Source organism: Podarcis pityusensis (assembly GCF_964106645.2).
Source record: "Podarcis pityusensis genome assembly, chromosome: 4".
NCBI classification, from domain to species: Eukaryota; Metazoa; Chordata; class Lepidosauria; order Squamata; family Lacertidae; genus Podarcis; species Podarcis pityusensis.
The window spans coordinates 95,578,160-95,600,498 of NC_138027.1; the positions used below are offsets into that span (position 1 = coordinate 95,578,160).

Genomic DNA, 22,339 nt, shown 5'->3' on the forward strand with positions numbered 1-22,339 from the left:
TATATTGGGGGTGGGGGTGCTGTTCCAATGCTCAGCCTCCAGGCTGCATATGTAAGTGTTGATGAAGCAGATGAAAGTCTGATATGTGTTCACAGGCAGAGATGGCACAGCAGCACTTCCTCTAAAAACTCACGCAGAAGAGACTCAAAAGTTCATCCTGTCCAGCCTACTGTATTCATTAAGATTCAACATAACAGAATTCTGGCATGCGCCATCTTTGGGGGAGATCCACAAATGAAAGGCATGTCCATAAGATACTGAACCTTCCCTTCTCAGGAATCATACCCAAAATCTTCCAACAGGTTCTTGATTACGACTAGATGAGTGTTACACTACTGCATCCATATGTAATCAGGGCTCTACACTGCCCACATTTTCACTAGCTGTTAAAAAACTGTTAATGAAAAGGGGGGGAATTAAATATGAATGATAAAATGCTAAAATATTTTAAGTACTGAAATGGAATTGGGAAAAGTATGTTACATTGAGCAGCAAGTAAAGGAGGGACGAGAAACGTCATGGAAGCAAGGTGGGAAGTCAACTTTTAAATTTGTATTAAATTTGAATTAATTTGATGTTGATTTGTTAAAATTTTTGAAAAGCAATAAAAACAACTGGCTAACAAAAAAACTATTTTACTTCAGAAAGCATTCTCTTCTGTTTGGCAACCAGGAAGGCAAGATTGCGCTGAGACAGTTTCCAATGTGCACTGCTTAATGGGTGACATACAACTAAGTCCTACTCAGAGTAAACTGATTGAAAGCAATGGATACTGGAGACCACACACTGACTCTGCCATACACACACACACACACACACACACACACTTTAGATCTTTATGAATAGCATTCAGTACAGTTTCTTCAAAAGGGGATTCATAAACTAAACCAAAGATGCCCAACTGGCAAACTTAATCTTGACTCTACATCCTCCTGTCTTCTAATAATGGTGTTGTAAAAGTTTAGCTGCCTATTTCCCTAGTAAGAAAAATAAAAGTGATTTATTATACAGGGATGGGAAAGCTCTGGCCTCTCAGGTGCTGACGAAATCCAACTCCCCTCAGCAACTGGGATGATAAGCAAGACCAGCAAGAGAGAGAGAGACAGGGACACTGAGGATCTACACTTTAACATTTCACCTCTAAGTTATAATGACTCGGGACATGTGTCCCATAATAGTGGACCATGCATTGGAGACCTGTTTGTGGTCTTCATATTTCCAGCCTCCAGCCACTGCCTAGAGAAGTGAATGCCCACCAGGAATACAGAATTTGGCCAAAAGAAACCTGCCTCAAAATTAAAGATTTGGCACCGGAAGGGCAAAATAAATCCATACATCAGAAAACAGCCAGCCAGCCAACTTTACCTCCATTAATCCTGTTTGGTTGTGGCTCAAGAGGATTCTGGGCTTGAGGAGAGTAACACTGTTGCTGCGGATAATTGTTTGAGGGGAAATATGGGGAAGTCGGGCTTCTCCTGCAGTCCCGTATACTGGAAAAAGTCTGTGAATGGGGAATTCCTCTTTGGAAAGGGGAGCAGCGGGTCAACCGAGGCTGCGGAGGGGGCAGGTGGTCGAATTCTTCCTCTTCGTCCTCAAGGCTGTAGCGATCAAATTCCTGGTCGCTGCTTGTCCCTTTCTTGCTCGAATGGAGAGAGACGCTGGAGCTGTTTCTTGATACAGATGCTGAAGTAGACGCATAATCTTGTCTCAGACCTGGTAAGTGTAAGGAAAAGGCGAGGTGAGAGCCCCAAATGGTCAACATTTGTAACGAACATCACCCCTTCTGCAAGAGTCCGTTTTCGTATGGAAGGCGTGGGTTTTGCAACTTACTCCCATGTCTACAAGATGCATGAAAACATAAGGCAAAATGTAAATGCATGCAAGTGGGAAGGAAAACTATGGAACACCAACTAGACATAGACTGATTTTCACATCCTATTCCGAAGAGAGGAATGACTATGAAGTTTTTAATGAAGGAAGAACTATATTTGAAGCGCATTTTGAAGAGAGGCGGTCCTCAGGCAGGCTGATTGAGCAAAGAACTAGCTCTGTGTGAACATACAACGTAATTCAACATAGTCCTGTGAAATGCATTAATATGAGGGATAGATCAAAAACATTCTTACACATCCGACATTCCTAGGCTCCCCCACTGTGACACCCAAACTATGGAACTCCTTGCACTGAAAATCCTATACTCTAGAAGCAGGGAATCTCCAGAGATCAAAGTGTTAGACTATAGCTTCTATCTTCCCTACCCATTAGCCATGCCGGCTGGTGCAGATGGTTGCAAAGAGCATACATATCTATTCTGTGCAAACAGCTCACTCAAAGCCATGTGCAAACTATGTCATAGTGACAAAGCTGCAGATAATAAATCTAAAGAGCAACATTTGAAATTCTCCAGATGATCTGGTATTCTCCTTGTATCTTCTATCTATCTAAAGCCTGCAGGATACCTTAGTTAGTCAACAGAGCATGAGACTCTTAATCTCAAGGTTGTGAGTTTGAGCAAAAAGATTCCTGCATTGCGGGGGGTTTAACTAAATGACCCTTGTGGTCCCTTCTCTACAATGCCATTGGCTGATCTGCTGTGATGTCACAGCAAGCCTTTACAGACACGGGTATAAGTGTGATTCCTGCATTGAGGGGTCTGGGCTAGAAGACCCCTGAGGTCCCTTCCAACTCTACAGATATAGGATTGTATGAAGGGTCCCTCTGTAACCATCACCCCCTTACATGCCCTAATGTCACAGAAGACCTAGGCAGCCTTGAGCAAAGTTGGTGAATTCTGAGGGGGATACAGGAAAGCTTTGAATTCTAAGATCTTTAACAGCTTGTGCCAAATTAACCCCCTTCATGTGTCTCAGATCCCAGAATCATGGGATTCTGAATGACAACTCCTTGACGCAGATCAGACCAGCGCTTTCAGAGCCTTTCAAAGAAAATAAGATGGCATTTTCTCTTTGTGAACACCATTACCCCATAGCCCACTTAGCTCCCCCTCAAAAAACAAATTAGGCTCCTTTTCTTCACAGTACTAAACATGATACATTACTCAACTACATTTAAGACTTATTCATACTAGGATTTTTTTTGGAGGGGGAACATTCAAGTGTAATAACATGAAAGCCAAACCAAAGCACCAACATGGTGTTATTGTTTTTTTAAAAAAACCATCCCATACAATAGCTTAGACAGGCCTAAAATCAAGTATTTTCCCTGAGGCATTAACATGCAGCTTTTAAAAGAAGTGGTGGCGGTGGGGGGGGGGCAGAGCAGAGGGAGAGGAAGGACAGTTAATGGCCTACTCTCTTCTTGCAGTCGAGCCATGATCTGGACGTCTGTGAGGTCTTGCAGTTTATATCCCATGGAGATGGAATCGTCTTCTAGTTCTGAGGTGCTCAGTTCACTGTCTATGGATGACTGGGGGCTGAGAGGGGAACTTCTAGAAGCACAACCTGTAGAACAACAACACAGCAAACCCCTTAACTTCAAGCGACGTGCAAAAGCATCTACTTTTCAAGCAACGTTTCAGGTTTATATATTCAGCACTGCATAGATAAACAGAACAGGCTTCGTCAACCGGCATGATGCTACATTCCGTTATTTACTTTTACATTGTGAAGATCTTTAAGCCTATTTAAAACGGTCCTGTACTTTGGTGTTCCTGTTAGTACGGAAAAGAAGCAATTCTGCAGCATGAATCTACAGCAGAGGGAAGACTAGTGGGCTCACGTGTACGATTTCAAACATTAATAAACAAAAACAAAAGTCTCAATGCAAATTCTGGTGTGTGAATTTGGAATTCCTGGAAGGAATTCACACACCAGATTATTATTTTTCCAATGCTTTTAGCCCTTATGTAGGTAAATCTGTAACGCAGCATCTGAAGGAAGAGAACCTAAGAATGTCTGCCTTTCTTCTTTTATTCTAGACAGATCAGTATATTCGTACATCCCTTAAATGCAACCCTTAATTTACTGATGTCTCTCCTTCTGGTGGCCCCAAACATACACAGGCCAGACCCACATTATTGCCATTGCTTAGTAGTGTAGGTACTGGCCCTACTGTCGCAGCCTGATGTTTCCACAGGCCGTGGGCTAGAGCAGATCACAATAACTCGAAATAACAGCAGAGTGGGGGACCCCATTGTTCAATGTAACATGGAAGTAGAAGCTGTCCATGTTCTCCAGGGTGCATCCTGTGTGGATGGGTGGGAGGAAGGAATAGTAAGAATTTCCCTGTTACTTGGGAAACAACATGAAGACAAAAGTAAGAGGATGAAAGGAAATGTATCCACGAAGCAGAATTTTAAGTCTAGGTCATGGCATTGGCCCCAGTCCTGTGGGACCAAACTAGATGCAATGGGGACAACCATATGAGTTTATACTCGTGTTTCCCTCATTCACATACACCGTGAAGGAATGGGTAATTTTTTTCAGAATGTGAAAAGCAGTGCATGCACGAAAGCAGCTAAATCCTTTCGCTGTCCTTCAATATTCTCCATCCCCCCCCCTTCCCTCCATATTTCCACCTGTCCCCCAATGTCTGCATTCAGAGCTGGGATGGGCAAAAAGCTGCTTCGAATCAAGGCAGGCTGTAGGTGGAGAGGTTGCAGAGTGCTACCCAGTATCCCAACCCATCAGTGGCATAGGCTAGCCAAGGTATTTGCAAGCCACCTGCCATTTTGGTTCCCTCAACAAAGAGGCACTGTGGAGCAGTGCGGGGATGTCAAAATAGCAGCTTCCTACCCACCTACTGCTGTTGCTCCATAAATCTGAGTCAAGATAAGGGTAAGTAGGGAGGACCAACTCAAGGACTCAGAGGCCTTTCCCAGAGGCTCTTGACCAGTGTTTCCCAAACTTAGGTCTCCAGCTGTTGTGTGACTACAATCCCCATCACCCCTGACCACTGCTCCTGCTAGCTAGGGATGATGGGAGTTGTAGTCCAAAAACAGCTGGAGACCCAAGTTTGGGAAAACCTGCTCTCGACCTTCAGTAGTTGCCTCTCCATTCTTAGTATTGCCAGCAGCCCTGTTTCATGCAATGGAGCACAGAGAAGAAAGACAGCAAAAGTATATTCCATAGCTCCCCCCCGTCATGCTTAGTTTGGCCTCTCAAAGCTACATATCTCAACACTGAACCAAAGTCAACAGGAACTAGTTAGGCCTTATTACAGTGCTATGTTAGTAAGAAAGCAAGCATTACCTGTTCTTTCAGGTGTTAATATTGCTTTATTGAAGGTTTTAGAGAAGGCAGGAGTGTTAAAGCCATTGCTATATGGAGTGAGCCTTGCAACAGGGCTATAGGGGAAAGCCAAGGAGACAGACGTAGAGAAGAGACTCCGCCATCGACTAGCTGTTAACAGACATGGTAAAGGAAGAGATGAGGTTATATTTGGAGCAGACTTATCCATTAGGAAGTTAGACATAAAAAGCTTAACAGCACAAATCTACACACATCTGCTCAGAAGCTAAGTCCTATTAAACACAACTTAGCCCCAGGTAAGTGTAGATATGATTGCAGTTTCAGCTGCAGTAGACGAGAGAGAGAAAACAGCAGGTGTTCAAAGACAAAATAAATAAAGGTTATTAAAGGCAGGATGTGAATCTCCAGAAACAGATTTAGAGTGTAAATTAGAAACAGATTTCTAATTTTTCGCCTCTCCCAGTACACAGCACTATTGCTTATGTCAGCTATCTCAAGGCTTAAGAGACAAGATTTCAAGTATTTCAAACATTAAAAAATGCTAATGCAAGTTTGTATATAAAGAAAGTAAGAGATTGTGAAAAGATTTTGATAATGGACAAAATCATGTTATTGTACATAGTAGAGCAGGAAATGGACAAAATTGGCACGCAATTAATTAAGTTTATTACGAATTGGAACTGCTCTTTCCCTTACTGAAATAGTAAATGCTACAGAACAGATGCTGAGCTTACTGTATTTGTTTCTAGTATCTTGACAAGGTATTGTTGTAGAACAGATTTTAGCTCAATATTTCATGAAATAATAAATTGCTTTAATATTGCATTTTAAATTGTTGTAGCCCACCCTGGCACCCTGGCTGAAAGAAGAGTAATAAACTGAATTAATAAATCTGGATCATTCTCTTGATTTTCTTTAAGTATACGGTGTAACAGATAATACATATGACATTTATTTGTACAAAACATTACTGGGTGTGGTTAATTGGGACATAACTGAACTGAGAGTTAAGCTACAGGGCACACAGTAAAGTACAGGCTCCCTCATCAAGTGCTAAAAACAAACTTAATCCCCTTCATAAGCTTTTAAGCCATCAGACACAAATATTTCTTCCTTTTAACAACATGAAATTCCAAGTTACATAAGCATGAATATATTTAATGCATATCTGCACACTCTGAAGTAGACATCTCTCCCATATCTATCAAATATGCAACATCAGAAAGCCTCAGTAATCTCACAGCCACATCCAGGGCAAGGCTTAAGGAATTTTTACATATGCAGAAAATGATATTCAGAATAGGTTCCTTAAAAGTAGAATAAAATTTCTCTATGTATCTAAGAAAGCAACTAGTGTGGTATAATGGTTACAGCGTCAGGCTAGGACCAGCGTCTCCCGACAAGGGTTCAAGAACCAGGTATACTACTCTGGGGAGGAACAGCGAGATTAAAATGTAACAAAATAAAGGAAAGAAAAGCAGGGCAACATCCCTATTCTCTACTCCTCCAGACACTTCTAGAAGTTCAAAATGTCATACAAATCACGCCCCCCTTCGCATGCCATCATGCTCTGCGACAGCATTACCACAACCTGCCATTAACTGCATCACAGCTGTTGTTGAGCAACAAAATATTAATATGAAATCCAAAGAGAGATGTAACATTCCAGGTGTGAGAATCTGAGTCTTACAACTTTTTTAAAAAAAAATGTATCTTCTGTATTAGTGAACCTGATCGCATGTCTTCAAGCAAAGTTTGGCAGGGCCGCAGGGTTCAGATTTAAAAGTAGTTGAACGTAATATTAATACCACCTATTATTAAAACAATAGGGTCAACCCCATGCATCAAATGTCAACATGCTATAGAAGACTCCTAGGACTTGCCACTGAAAGTTAAGTGATATCCAAGAGTGTCAATCTCATATCATTTGAGTACCAACATTTTAAATGGGCACACTTTCCTTTAAGTCCCACCTCATTCCAGGGCAGCAGACATCCCAGAATACACTGGGCATTCCCACTGTCAATACATTGCACTCAATGAACCACAGACAACGCAGATCTATAGAGTTCCTTGTTTTTTAAGCTTTGATGCAGCAATCCCGTAAATGAGACACATGATCACTGTAGTATTGGGCGCCACTTGGGTCTACAATCTACGCATGTCAAGACCCATCATGCTGAGCAAAGCACATTAGCAATGCACGGCATCCCAGCCAGGCCTCCTGTTTTAAGGACTTGATCACAAGTTACAGAGGCCTCCTTTGCCAAAATCAAGTCGGGTCTATTAAATCATGAGCTTTAATGACTAAATGAATTTTCCACAAATGCAAAATATATTTTAGGAACAAGCAGACAGCTGCCACCTTAGAAGAAAACTCGAAGGAAGCAAAAGCTACAGTATACCTGTGATTTTAAAACCACTGGCAACATTTTGTACTTCTCATTATAAACCAGCAAAAGGAGGCAGACGTTTAAAGGGCCTTTGTGATTCTCCTTTTAAACACAAGACAGTTTTATAACAGCGTGGTCATTTGCCAAGGCCAATTAATGGCCTGCATGCTCTCACCCACAGATGCAGTCAACAACGCAAGTGTAAGCCGCATTCATTATTTTGCACAATAACTCCTGTGACAAGACTTATCCTGAACAAAGCTACTGTTATTGCAGCTGTGACTCTTAAGAACCACACGAAGAACTCCACGTTTGTCACTAAGGAAATGGATGAGAGGTGAAAATACCATATTTTTCGCCCTATAGGACGCACCGTCCCATAAGGCGCACCTAATTTTTTGGGGGGGAAATAAAGGGGAAAAAATTATTTTCCCCCCCAGGCGCGGGGCTGGGGCGGGGGAGGCCTGAGCTTCCCCCGACCCCAGCCCCCAAACAGGCAGCTCTCTGCAAGCCGTGGGAGCCCAGTGCTGGCTCCCGCTGCTTGCGGAGAGGTCCGCAAGGCCTGGACGCGCTGATCTCAGCGCGCGCAGGCTTCGGCATGCAGGCATGCAGGTCCGCGAAGCCTGGAGAGCGAGAGGGGTCGGTGCGCACCGACCCCTCTCGCTCTCCAGGCTTCAGCGAAAGCCTGCATTCGCCCTATAGGACGCACACACATTTCCCCTTCATTTTTGGAGGGGAAAAAGTGTGTCCTATAGGGCGAAAAATACGGTATATTCTAGAGCCTTCAGCTGTTCTTCAGAGAGGGGCAAGACCCATCCTTCCGTGGCATAGAAAGTGGGGAATGAGTGCTCACCTATTCTCATCCTTATAAATGCAACTGAAATGATTTGGCTGACTGTCAGCTCAGAAACACAGAGACACACACATGCCAGATCGCTAGTTTTACATGATAAGGAGTTTGCAGCCCCAAACAATTAGATTGGCCCATGTACTAGATACCCATGCCGAAAGGTGTCAACCTCTCTGCTTTAATAACAAGGATCCCTTTGTTCACCAATGCTACTCAAGTTCTTAGAAACTTCCTTGGGGATTGTTATATGGTGCAGTTAATCACAGCCAGATCCTGCACGTGTTTTGCAGCCCCTCAAGACATGCCCACTGCCCCATACGTCAGTGAAGGCACCTGTCTCAGACTCAGTTCAGCACTTAAGCCCAACTTTAACCACCTAAGAATCCTGGGCACTGCAGTTTGCGAAGCGTGCTGGGAGCTTTTTATGAGACCCCTATTCCCCTCACAGAACTACAATTCCCAGAGTACCCTGGGGAAGAGGGATTAACTGTTTAAGCACTCTGCAAATTGTAGCTCTGAGAGTGGAATAGTGGGGCCACCTAGCAATTCTCAGCACCCTTATAGTTATGACTACAGTTTCCAAGATTCTTTGGGGGAAGACAAGATTGTTTAAATGGCAAATGGAGCCTGAAAAGGAAGTGGCCTGCAAAGAAGGATAGAACCTTTTTTATGTATGCTACAACAGCAGCAAGAATACTCATTGCAAAGTATTGGAAGACACAATATCTACCCACTCTGGAAGAATGGCAGATGAAGCTGATGGACTATATGGAACTGGCAGAAATGACTGGCAGAATCCGAGACCAGGGAGAAGAGTCGGTGGAAGAAGATTGGAAGAAGTTCAAAGATTATCTACAGAAATATTGTAAAATTAATGAATGTTAGAACGGTGTTGGATAGAAATTAAGTGGTTTCTAGCTGTAATGCTTTAAGGGAATATGAAAAAGGGGTTGTTAAGAGGTAAAAATCTAATGTTACTATTTTAAGACCAAAGATTAGGATAAACAAAGAGGGTAAGGATTTGCTGAACCAACAAACTGAACTGGAATACAAAAAAGGGAGGTATGAGGAGGTCCGGGAAACAAGCTAAAGAAAAATAAGCAATGGAAAATCTGAGTGTTTTTAATCATTTTTATTTTGTATTTTTTTTTCTTTTTCATTTTTTATTGTAATATCTTTAAAAAATCCTAATAAATATCTTATAAAAAGAAAGAAAGAAAAGGAAGTGGCCTGAAATGCTACACAAGGGCAGGTTTTTTCTCCTCCAAGTACCTGAAGACAGGCAGAAATTCCAACAGTTGCCCAGATCATATGAAGTCGTGGAGTGTAAACCTCCCAGAAATCCCAAGATCTCCAGGTGCTTGTGATAGAATGGTTCTTTGCTCGCTTCACACTTTTGGGCAGGGCTTGATTGGCTAAAGAGGTGTGGCAGACAGGGTGAACAAACTATGTGCTTTATACCTGATTGATCAATGGGTTGCCCAGAACAGCTATTGGTGAAATGATGGGCATTCACAAGTGTTTTTTCCCATGGTAGAGAGAACACTGAGTTGCTGAGATGCAGATGTTCCATTTGTGGGGTACAGAGTACCGTATTTTTCGCCCTATAGGACGCACCTAGTTTTTTTGGGGGGGTAAAGAAAAAAATATTTACCCCCCCCCCGAGTGCGCCCCACACTCCAGGCAAGCAGGCTGCTATCTGCAGCCTAGGGAGCCCTGCGGGAACTCCCACGGGCTCCCCAGGCTTACGGATAGCTTCCTGAAGCCTGGAGAGCTAGAGGCATCGGTGCGCACCGACCCCTCTCGCTCTCCAAGCTTCAGCGAAAGCCTGCATTCGCCCCATAGGACGCACACACATTTCCCCTTCATTTTTGGAGGGGGGAAGTGCGTCCTATAGGGCGAAAAATACGGTAAATAACAAGGTGTGAAACTAAGCACTGAGTAATAAAGGTTGTGCTCTGGACTACGTTGCACTGTTAACTTTGTTCCAGGTAAAGATAGTGAAACAATCACTTCAGTTCCTCTGCATCACTTCCTTTTTGCAAGCCAGCCTAGGAGCAAGGCAGGCTGCCCATGGATTTCACAACAAGGAGGTGGGCAGGGAAATGAGGCTGTGTCCAGGAAGACTTAAGGCAGGAGGGACAGGCACACAGACAATGGAGAAAGTTCATTGTGCAGCTGCTCCATCCTCCCATTATTGTAGCCAAGCACAATAAAGATCCTGCCAGCATGATTTCAGAGTTTGGAAGCATACACTATGTGTTTCCAGGAAAACTTCCGTAAGATTTTAGATAATGAGAGTTACGACACTGGGACTTGTATGCGAAGCCACTGTTTGCAAACAGTATTTTGCACTAACTTCAAACCATGGTTTCACATTCTGGTTTTTAGGCCTCAAACAAACCATGGTTTGTAGGCAAGCTTGGGTTCAATCATGAGTTAGCTAAGCTAGGGATGAAGAACATGTAGCTGTCTAAATGTTGCTGGATTCCAACTCCCATCAGCCCCAAAGAGGGGTAATGGGACTTGGAGATCAACAACCCCTGCAAGACCACAAGTTCCTCAGTCCAAAACAAAAAAACCCCATGGTTTCAAGTGACATTTTAACTGGGTCACAGAACACAGTACGCCACAACCAGAGGTTCTAGACTACTTGCCATGGTTTTAAGCCAAAGTGTGTTCTGCACTTATAAGGAAGATGCCCATTATCTAAACCAGGCTTCCTCAAACTCGGCCCTCCAGATGTTTTGAGACTACAATTCCCATCATCCCTGACCACTGGTCCTGCTAGCTAGGGATCATGGGAGTTGTGGGCCAAAAACATCTGGAGGGCCAAGTTTGAGGAAGCCTGATCTAAACCTTTCAGAATATGAACCATTTCTTCCTTGCAAGAACAAGATATAACCATAAGCGTTAAAGGCAAAACCATATTTCCACAATGTGTCCCCCCCACACACATATACAGCAAAAGGGCAAATGCAAAAACAACCGTTCCCCTCAAAGAGTAAGCACTGTTCAAGAGGCACAGAAAACCTTGCTGCACCAACTTCTACTAAGTCAACATTTGATGAGAAGTGACGGTGCAGCTCAAGCGTGGAGGCTTAAAAAATGAAAATACAGAGGCACTTGGGCCAGACAGAAACAAGAGAAAACAGATCAAGAGCCTTTCCTACCGTGTCTGGTATGATCTAGCTCTTATAAAAGAGTCGTTTCTCAAAGGAAACACAAGTCACATGATTCCCTAAAGCCCGTATGCATGTCACATAAGAACGTAAGGAAAGCCTGCTGTTTCAGGCCAATGGCCCATATGGTCCAACGTCCTGTTTTCATGGTGGCCAAACAGATGCCTCTGGGAAGCCTGCAAGCACAAAAGCACCCACCGTCTCCAACAACTGTGTGCTCTTTTTGTATGTGTGTATGTGCTATACTTTCCTGGGGGGAAAAACGAATTATGGGTTCTTGTTTAAAAATGGAAACCTATATAAGGATAATTTATTTTCTTTCCGTTTGTCCTAGAATTTCAAATCCCTCTAAGTTGCTGAAACTGTTAGGCAATTGGGCAAATTTTATTTTTTTTATACTCCTTCATTGATCAACTAAATTATATATTTTTTCTTGTGAACTGCCCTGAGATCTTTTGATGAAGGGTGGTATATAAATCTTATCATCATCACCACAAGCATTACTGCCTCTGACTGTGGAGGAAGAGCATAGCCTTCGTGGCAAGTAGTGACCGATAGCATCATCCTCCATGACTGAATCCTCTTTTAAAGTCTTCCAAGTTGGTGGCCGTTGCTGCTTCCTGCAGGAGTGAGTTCCATAGTTCAACTAGGTGCGACACAGTGATTTATTTTACCTGTTATGAATCTTCCAACATTCAGCTTTGCATGTTCAGAAGCTCTAGTGTTCCGAGAGAGATTTCCCCCCCTCCACTTTCTCCATGCAGTCAATCACGATATTTGGATGAACTGTGTCTGGACCACTTCTGAACAAGAGTCCAGAGGGTGGGACAACAAAGGACAGGGCAACAACTTCACACAAATAAGCAACCTCACAACAGCTGGAATTTACCATATGGCAGACCCATCGTTCTACTATGATTAGGGGCCAGCAATCTGGCCTCCTGAGAAGGACTCCTCTTTTCTTCTGTTGCCAGTCCAGCAGATGGAAAAGGTGTGTGGAAAGCACAATCTGGGGAAAACGACTTGCAGAATTTATTCCACCTCCCCCTCCTGATAAAATTAGCACTGACTTGTCAAGGGCAAGTTAGTCCCTAGGGCTGTTTCTTAACTGGCACTTTCCTGGGTGCATCTTTTGAATGAGGAAGCAGAAGAAGAGAAACAACAAGCCATACCCAAGAGCAATTAGAGACAGTGATATATAGAAAGAGACTGTAAATGCGTGTGAAGCAGCTGAAATATGGATTTGTGCTGATGGCTTGTTGTTGTTGTTGTTGCTAGCGAGACAGCTGATGAAACCATTGCCATGGTTATGAAACCCCTGCACAAAAACTCAGTGAAACACAGTAAGAATGTGAATCACAGATTTGAGAAATTGGAACGGACCCCCTAGGGTCACCCAGTCCAACCCCTGCTATGCAGGAATAATGAAATAAACTATCGATCAGTAAAATTAAACCACAGAATAGGAATGGAAACATGTCCTTATAATTGTAAGAACATTAGACTACTGCCTCACACCAGGTCCGCCTATTTGTCTGTCTTGACCCACTATTGTCCACTTGGCTAGGAAAAAGTCCTTCAGGGTGTCCAGAAGTCTCTTCCATCATCTACTACCTGCTCATTACGTGGAGACACCAGAGGCTGAACTTGGACCTTGCATGTGTTCTACCACTAAGCTACAGCACCTCCATTTATTTCTGCATTGCATTTGGTTCTCCAAAAACTGTAGTTTCAGACAGAAGGTGCAGAAAGAAGAGTCTAGGTAGGCTGATGCAAACCATCAACTAACGATGACCGAGAGGACTTCCAAATATGCCCGGTAAGTTCCTTCATGATACTCTCCTCCACCAACTTTTGCCGTTTGCTTAGTGTGGCCGAAAATGCCCGCGTTATGTAACCTCATAGCTGCCTTTTCCAAAGAACATTTTTGTCAGAGGAACCAAATGCAGCAGAGACCTGCAGCCAAATGTCTTGGTGATTATCTCAAATCAATATGTTGAAATTCCGTACCTCCAGAGCTTGCATGACTCTTCAATCTTCCCCCCGCCCCCAGACGGTACATAGTGTTTCTTCTCACTAGCTTGCCATTCTGCTTCTCAGTTATCTACTTCCTACGGGCCCTTATTTCTCAGTACTGCTCAATCTGTTCTGCTGCAGCTGCCCTGGAGGTCCTTATTCCTGAAACCTCCAACTCTGGGACCTTCTCCCCACTTAAACCCTTCTGCACATAGCATTCAACCTAGACCCCCGTGTGAGGTTTTAAACCTACACACTATAGCTTCCCTCACAGCAGACGCATACTGTCAGCTCAGTCACTGCTTAGAAAGAAAGGGTGGCTGGCAGGTATCAGACAAGATATTGCCTTGCTACGGATAGATACACAAAGGACAAGGTGCGCTCTCAAAGGACATGGAGCTGCGACCCAAGAGTTCCTGAAATGGCTCAAAAACTGCCGTGTGCGACAGATATCACAGGGAAAATGACACTCTCACAAACACTGTAGTGGTACATGCTTGTTGCTTATAGCCACCTCCAGACTGTCAGTATTTTTGCAAGAGGGATTCAATCACATAACAGAAATTTAGGTTTGTGCAATGAAAGCACCAGGCATTCCTTTTTATTCGTTATCGTTTGTGCTCATGATGGTGTTGGAGCTGTTCTGTGCAATCCTGCTTTCAATTCTGTTCCATGTCTGCTGCAGGTTTGGGGCAGACGTACAGCTTAGTTTCCAAATAGGGGCACATCCTGTCGATTCCTGCTAATATTCTGTACTGTTTCAGACCAGCCACTGATCAGATGTTTTGAAGCTGTGGCTGGATGGTTACGTGGGAGCTGGTTGAAGTTAAATCCTTCGAAGACAGAGGTCCTTTGGCTGGGTCGGGACGATATGGGATTGGGGGGGGGCAACTCCCATCTCTTATGGGGGCACAATTAGTGCCAGCACCGTCCGTTAAGAGTTTGGATGTAATCTTCGACACCCCCCTTTCCATGGAGGCGCAGATTGCAGCTATAACAAAGGCGGCATTTTTTCATCTCCACCAAGCTAAGCAGTTGGCTCCTTACCTCTCTAGCCCTGACCTAGCCACTGTGATCCACACGACGGTCACCTCCAGATTGGATTATTGTAACTTGCTCTATGTGGGGTTGCCCTTGAGAGTGACCCAGAAACTCCAGCGGGTGCAGAATGCCGCAGCGAGACTCCTTACGGGCTCCTTGCTGCGAGATCACATTCACCCGGTGCTATACCAGCTGCACTGGCTCCCGGTGGAGTACAGGATCAGGTTTAAGGTGCTGGTTTTAACCTTCAAAGCCCTATACGGCCTAGGACCCTCGTACCTACGGGACCGCCTCTCCTGGTATGCCCCACAGAGGAACTTACGGTCTTCAAACAAAAACATCTTGTAGGTCCCAGGCCACAGAGAGGTTAGGCTGGCCTCAAGCAGAGCCAGGGCCTTTTCAGCTGTAGCTCCGATCTGGTGGAACGCTCTGTCACAAGAGACTAGGGCCCTGCGGGACTTGACATCTTTCCGCAGGGCCTGCAAGACGGAGCTGTTCCACCAGGCCTTTGGCCAGGGCACAGCCTGACTCCCTCCTTCGGCAATCCTCACAAAACTTCTATCCCAAATGGTTGCCATTAATTTGATTGGAATTAATTTTATAATGAAATGATTTTAGAATGTTTTATCATTTTACTGTTGTTAGCCGCTCTGAGCCCGGCTTCGGATGGGGAGGGGGGATATAAATAAAATTTATTATTATTTTATTTATTATTATTATTATTATTATTATTATTATTATTATTATTATTAATGTCCAGGGTTAGGCTGGGGTGTATGCATTGTTCTCCTTCCATTGCACATTATAGCAAAAGAGTGCCCCACCAGAGGCATTAGGGAAACACTGTAGAACAACTAAGAGAATGCAGTATAAATCCACTACGAATGCGCTATTATTTTATGAATGACACACTGCAGAATATATTTGCCAAAAAAAAGAAAAGCCACCAGTCCGAAGGAGCCCAGACTCCTCCATGTGCTCAGTTCATTGGGCCACTGCAGAATAAAATTAAGATACTATCATGCTCTCACACACAAAGCCAAGTATTTGGTAAGTTTCATGCCAGAATATACTTTCAGTAACAAAAGCAAGCACCTGAATGGAGCATTTCCCCCTTTCTTAAAAACAAGTTCTCAAGAGATTAACATGTGTTCATCCCTCATTTGCTTCTGAAACCTCAGCATCCTGAGGCCAAAGTAAAACACAGACTGTGGAAATAAACATGACATGGGGAAACAGAAACTCTTGAGTGTTATTAAGGCATATAATAGGTTTGGAACAACTCTCTCAGATGCTCCAGAAAAACAAAGGAAATGATAAACGAGAGATCATCAGACAAGTATCACAGGGAATTTTGAAAGTGAACTGATCTCCAATTCATTATAAAGATTCTTTCTGTCGGGAAATCTGACCAGTTTTACTTAATGAACTCTTGTTTTATGAAGAGTTATGGCTATAAATTTGTTTAGCTGTTTTAGTGTTGCACGCGACTACAGTTGCAATCCTGTATACACTTACCTGTGAATAAGTCTTACTTAACTCAGTGAGGCTTACTTCTGAGCAGATATGTATAGGCTGTAAAGAATAGGGTTTAGCAGTTTTCATTTTTAAAACCACCACCACAAAACTATTAATAAACCCGCTGACATTTTCGGTACCAGCATTTCCTCATGATGGTGACACATGATCACACACACAGACACACACACACACACGGGATATTCTGATGGTCCAGCATGTTCTATTTATTTTTATTAAAATTATCTATATTCTACTTTTTAGGTAATTTGCCATCCCCACCAAAGAAACCCTGTCTTTAAAAAATAGATACCAATTCAACAAGGGGAATCGGATTAAAACATATACAAAGTCAGCAGAAAAAAAAAAAATCAATACAATGTTGTAGCTTTGTCAGTGCAGATATGATAAACCCACCTTCTCCCCAATTTACCTTCAGCGAGGCGGGGGTGGTCTGGGTGGTGGGCAGCTGGTATCTGAACCCAGACACTCATGTACAAGCTCACTGAGGGTATAAGAACAGAGGTGTACATGCAAATGTACATCACACTGAAAGCAAAGAAGCACATCCTTATTTAGATGTGAATCTGATTTTAGGACATAAATCCTCAAACAAGGAAATCTGGGACACTGCAGAGCTCCCATAAATATTTGAGACTGTGGGGCAGAAAGCTCTGAAGAAAAACAGCACTTGGTTTCAAACATCCCTACTTCAGCGGTTTTCAATGTGTAGGCCACAGAAATACAGAACACCTTGAACACAGACAATCCTTTACGCCGCTACTCAACTGGACCAGCCTAAAACCAGTAGGAAGAGATTCTCTGAGAAAGCAATGGAAACACAATGAATAAAAAACCCAAAGCTACCTTGTTCCAACCTGAAGCAGAGAGAGCGTTTTGCAGCTTCCATTTCAGGGCTTGGATTATCTAGAACATGGCGACACCACTGCAAAGGGGTCAGTGATTTTTCTTGGGGTACGATGCTCTTTGTTGGTGCAACATACAACCTAAATAGAATCAAAGAAAAGCTTTAGCACAACACATAAATTTGATGCTTCTAATGGAAGATGTATAGCACTACAAAATCAGAGACGGTGGCATATCTCAAATTGAGATTAATAATAAATAATAATACGTAATAAAATGTACTCTCATTCTAATTGGTTTATAATTACTATGTTTGGAGTGTACAGCCTTGAAGGCAAGCCTCAAATAGGTCCGGAACTGTATCTAAAGTAAATAGCTTTCAGAAAAAACTACAGTCCTATTTAGTGGTCACGTACATAAAGTTAAACAACCCTTCCCCAACATGGTACCTTCCAGATGTTGTTAGAACTCCCATCATCTCCAGCCATTGGCCATGCTGGCTGAGGCTGTCTGGGAGCGGAGTACAATGTCATCTACAGGGCACCAGGGTTTGGAAGGATGGCTGAGCCACAGTGAAATCCAGTTTTCGGCTAAGCACATAAAACATGTTGGTATAATCTGAGAGTTCAGAAAATTCTAGAATACTGAACTCCATTCCAGATGTTAATTCCCTATTTGTGCAATTTACTGGAAACACAATTCTGTACTTACCTTTTGGTCCCCTATCTGAGACTGCTACCCTTTTCAGAGTGCATATCGCAAGTCCCTCTAACTGAAGAACAGTAAGCCTGAGATATGCATCTGGAGTGTGAAGGGGCATATTCAACATCTAATAATAGCTCCTCCCGTCATATTCTTCGAAGTGAAGAGTTGCTTGTTAAGGATTTCAAAATAGGTAAGCAGACAGAAGCTTTTTAATACCTTGGGTGCCATCCAGAGAAAGTTAAGCACTTTTAACTCGGACAAAAACAAGTTAAGAACTCATCAGGAGTCTTTGTACAGATTACATGGCCATAAGCCCAGGTTCATGTCCAAGTATATACTAGACAGGGAGCTGCAGCCAATCTTAACTCAGAGAGGTTAAAGAATCACATGACTAGAAGGGAAAGGTCATCTAATTTAACCCCCATGCAGGGAATTCCGCTTCTACAGCACCCCTGTCAAAGGCCAAGGCCTCTACTTCAAAAACCTCTAATGCCTAAGAGTCTACCATCTTCTGAAGACAATCTGTTGCATGGTTGAACAACTTGTACCCCAGGAAGTTTCTCCTAACGTTTGGTGGAAATCCTCTTTCCTTGTAAATTGGACCTGTTGGTTTGGGTCCTACTTTCTGAAGCAATATATATATATATATATACACACACACACACACACACACACACAAATTTGCTCCATCCATGTGAAAACCCATCAAATATCACATCACCTCTCAATTGACTTGTGATTTTACCACCCTAGATTAAAGTGAACTCCATCCTGCCATCTTGTTGTAGGGTGGTTTTGGGGTAGGTAGGTGGGAAGAGGAAGATTCCCCTCTTCCATGAACCATACAAGTGGGTGAAGGATGAAGGAAAGGGCTGCAGTTAAGAAAACTGTGAACTCTGTCGACACTAAGACTTTAAGAATGAAGGTCAAATGTGGCCCTCCAGGAATCTCTGTCCTAACTCCTCCCTGGTGCTGTTTTGCACACTCCTTGAGCGTTCTTGCCAGGCTAGAACGCACGTTGGAACTACACTGGCAGCTGTCATAAGGATATTTGGAATGAGGCATCAGTAATATGTGGATGACACCCAGCTGTCTCTCCAATCCATTGGAATAAGGAGAGGAGGTTGAAGTGCTAGACTGCTTCTTGGAGGCAGTAATGGGCCGGGTACAGGCCAATGAACTGAAGGGGAATCTTGAAGAGGCAGAGGGGTTATGCGTTCCAAGTTCTTGAGTCCAGGAGGAAGATGGCTTCTCCTGGGCAAGTTACACTCCCCTGGATGGAGCAGGTTCATAGCCTGGGGTGCTACTGGATCCAACACTGTTGCTGGAGACTGGGCAGGCTCAGTGGCTAAGCACACCTGTTTCCATCTCCAGCTGGTTTGCCAGCTACAGAGATTGTCACTGTTCTCCATGCTCTGATAATCTACAGACTGGACTATTGCAACGCAATTGGACCCCCAAGGATGTACTCTACAGGGAGCTGACTTCAGGAACCAGGTTCATTGGCAGACCAACTCTGTGTTGTAGAGTTGTCTGCAAACACAACATGAAGGCTGGCAACATTAATATTGCAATGTGGGAATCCTTTGCAGATGACTGTAGTGACTAGAGACAATCATTTAGGTTGTGTATCAGTAACCAGAGGAGGAATGACTGTTGGGAGGAGCACAGCGAGAATAAATGTCATGGTACACCTGTAGCAGCAAAACTAGACATCTTCATCTGCCCCAGATGCAACAAAACATGTCTCTCCCATAGCAGTCTTTACAGCCACAGCTGGTGCTGAAACTCAACAATGGTTTGACTTCACCCCTGAAGCCACACTCTTTCACTGTCTCCTGAGGCAAACGGATGTCAACCATTAACCCCAAGGTTCATTCCCCCATGGCTATCCCTCCACTCCCCACAGACACTGCCCACCCCCCACAGCAATTTGAAAGGCCAAATGTTAAACAGAAGAAGTGATGCAAAACTAACCATATTATCTATTTTACATAAATCATTTTTAAGAAATCAACCACATACACAGCTTGGCTTTTCTTTTTTAAGATGAATGCATAAAGCCCAAAGAAATCAGAAATTGTTGTTGTTTAGTCGTGTTCGACTCTTCGTGACCCCATGGACCAGAGTACGCCAGGCACTCCTATCTTCCACTGCCTCCCACAGTTTCGTCAAACTCATGCTGGTAGCTTCGACAAACTGTCCAACCATATCGTCCTCTGTCGTCCCCTTCTCCCCAGACAAATGACCCACATTGAGAAGGTCATTATGTGGGAGGGAAAGGAAGGGGCAGGCTACCTTGGGAGATTAATAGTAAATTCCAGCTGCAGCCACAGGATGGAAGTCCATAGGTTTTGAATGTCTGATGTTCTATTGTGTTTGTATATTTTGCTGGAAGCTGTCCTGAGTGTCTAGGACAACCCAGTCAGATGGGTGGCTAATAATAATAATAATGGCTTGCACCAACTTAGCATCCACTAGGCTTAGATCAGTAAGGTGGGTCCTGGGCTGAGCCAGAATGGGAGAGCATATCTCCAGCAAAGCCAAGGATGTGGGAGTTAAGCTGGCCTGGCTGTGCCAGGAACCTCCTGGCTTAGCTGGAGAGCCACTGGATCCTAATCCACTCACCCCAGCAGAGCTTGCTACAGGATTGCTCTCTAAACAATGCAGCCTTTTATTTATCTCGGAAAAAAACTGATCTATTCTACTGCAAGCCTCACTGAAATCTACAGGCCAGTTGCCAGTACAGTCTAGAGTCCTCTGTAGACACCTCCATGCTGCAGTCTTCAAAGGAAGAAATACAGATATGTTTTATGGACAAACAGTTCGTGATATGCAACTGCCAACATGTCTTCAAGATCAAAGTTTTAATGCCAAGAGCTAAATGCAGAACCTGACCAGAATTCAGAATAGCAGCCTTGGAGACTAGTTTTAATCAAAACAGGAGTTTCACAGTGTGAGCCTATGCATGACTACTGAGAAGCAAGTCTCATTTAGTTCAATGGGACTTATTACCTAGCCAAGGCCTAGCCTAGCAATATAGCAAAGACAGCTCTGCTGTGGCAGAGAATCCTCCTCCTTATTCAACACTTTCCCGAGTCTAGAACAATTTGCAATTAACACGTGTTCATGCCCCAACTCCATGAGAGAGAACGGGTGGTGGTTACAAGTTATAATTTGTAATAACCTTGAAATATGCCTACTATTAAGTATGAGCTGGTGTTTGCACAGTTATTTCCAGAATCTCATAGAAGTTAACAGACTTCACTGCTAATTAAGCTAGAAATAAAGGACATCTATATACCAATACTGATTTGAGTCTTTCTGTGCACTTGCCATTTTACAGATGCATTAGAGATACAGGCAGACTTTAGGATTAAAAATACCCCTTAGGAACACATTCCACCAATACTCAATGGCATGGAGCCAACAAGGGACTGAGGAACAGGAGGTCGGAGAAAAATAGATATGCAAGTTCAGAAAGAACCAGTTCATGATCTGGATAGATCACATCCTTGTGCACACTTAGGAGCTGTTTTTTCCCCAATGTCCCCAGGGGCTGAGGGGAGAGCTGTCCGTACACATCAGTAAAAAAAATTAACAGAGAACAAGTGCAGCACCTCACTGCTCTGCCATCCATGAACCAGAATGGAGAGTTGTGAATCTACAAATAGCCCACCTGAGGACTGAACCAGGGGCTGGGCTTAATATTAGGCAGAATATGTCTGCAATCTCAATTAGCTGGCTTTGAGTGCCACAAAAGGAAAGCAAACTGTTAATTGTTTAAGTAAGTAAACAACTATTATTCCAACTTTACTCTTGGAAAGTGGTACCTGCAGGATTTTTCTGCCTTCAGTGCCAAAACAACTTGGCTGCCCTGTGACACAATGCACTTTGTCTGGTGGAGGTGGGTGAGAGATGACAGGAAGCAAAAGGTCCCAGGCCAGTTCTGGTCCGATCAGAAGAGGGGGAAGAGAGAGAACTGAATGCCTGTTACGGTAAGGTTACCAGATTTTTTCCAATGAATCCGGGGACACTTTTCAACTTCAATGGATTTTGTATGGGGACTGATTTGTAAATCTGGGGACTGTCCCCAGGAAATGGGGACATCCGGTAACCTTATGTTAAGGTGGGGTGTGGAGGAGAGTGAGAAAGATGGAAGAAAAACCAGGAGAGGGAATACGAACTGAGAAAAAGTTCCCGAACAAAAGCACTCCACAAGGAAACATCTTGTTGCAGGACCCCAGCTGCTGACCTTTAATTGTCACTGTACTCTTGTTTTCCTCCATAAAGTAAGAGTAAAAACTGACTATGTAACCACAGTTACAGCCCAATCCAGGGTATGTGTATTAATAAGGAAAGCCCTTTGATTTCAGCTGTTACAACCCTCACTCATCCTGGCTAGGACAAAAGAAGAAGAGAAGAGTTTGGATTTGATATCCCGCCTTTCACTCCCGTTAAGGAGTCTCAAAGCGGCTAACATTCTCCTTTCCCTTCCTCCCCCACAACAAACACTTTGTGAGGTGAGTGGGGCTGAGAGACTTCAAAGAAGTGTGA

General features: G+C 43.5%; 1 protein-coding gene across 3 annotated transcripts in view; it reads right to left on the bottom strand.

Annotated features, from left to right (window-relative positions):
* SLAIN1 (SLAIN motif family member 1) overlaps positions 1-22,339 on the bottom strand; it is a 38,494-nt gene that overhangs the window by 11,907 nt on the left and 4,248 nt on the right. Inside the window, exons 2-5 of one of the 3 annotated variants that reach the window (XM_081003099.1) lie at positions 17,078-17,217; positions 5,211-5,360; positions 3,312-3,461; positions 1,366-1,713 (exon numbers count right to left, since the gene is read on the bottom strand). In XM_081003099.1, coding sequence (XP_080859225.1) covers positions 1,366-1,713; positions 3,312-3,461; positions 5,211-5,360; positions 17,078-17,217 — 788 coding nt within the window. The remainder of the gene's footprint in view (positions 1-1,365; positions 1,714-3,311; positions 3,462-5,210; positions 5,361-17,077; positions 17,218-22,339) is intronic. The other 2 variants (XM_081003100.1, XM_081003101.1) reach the window with 2 other exon arrangements.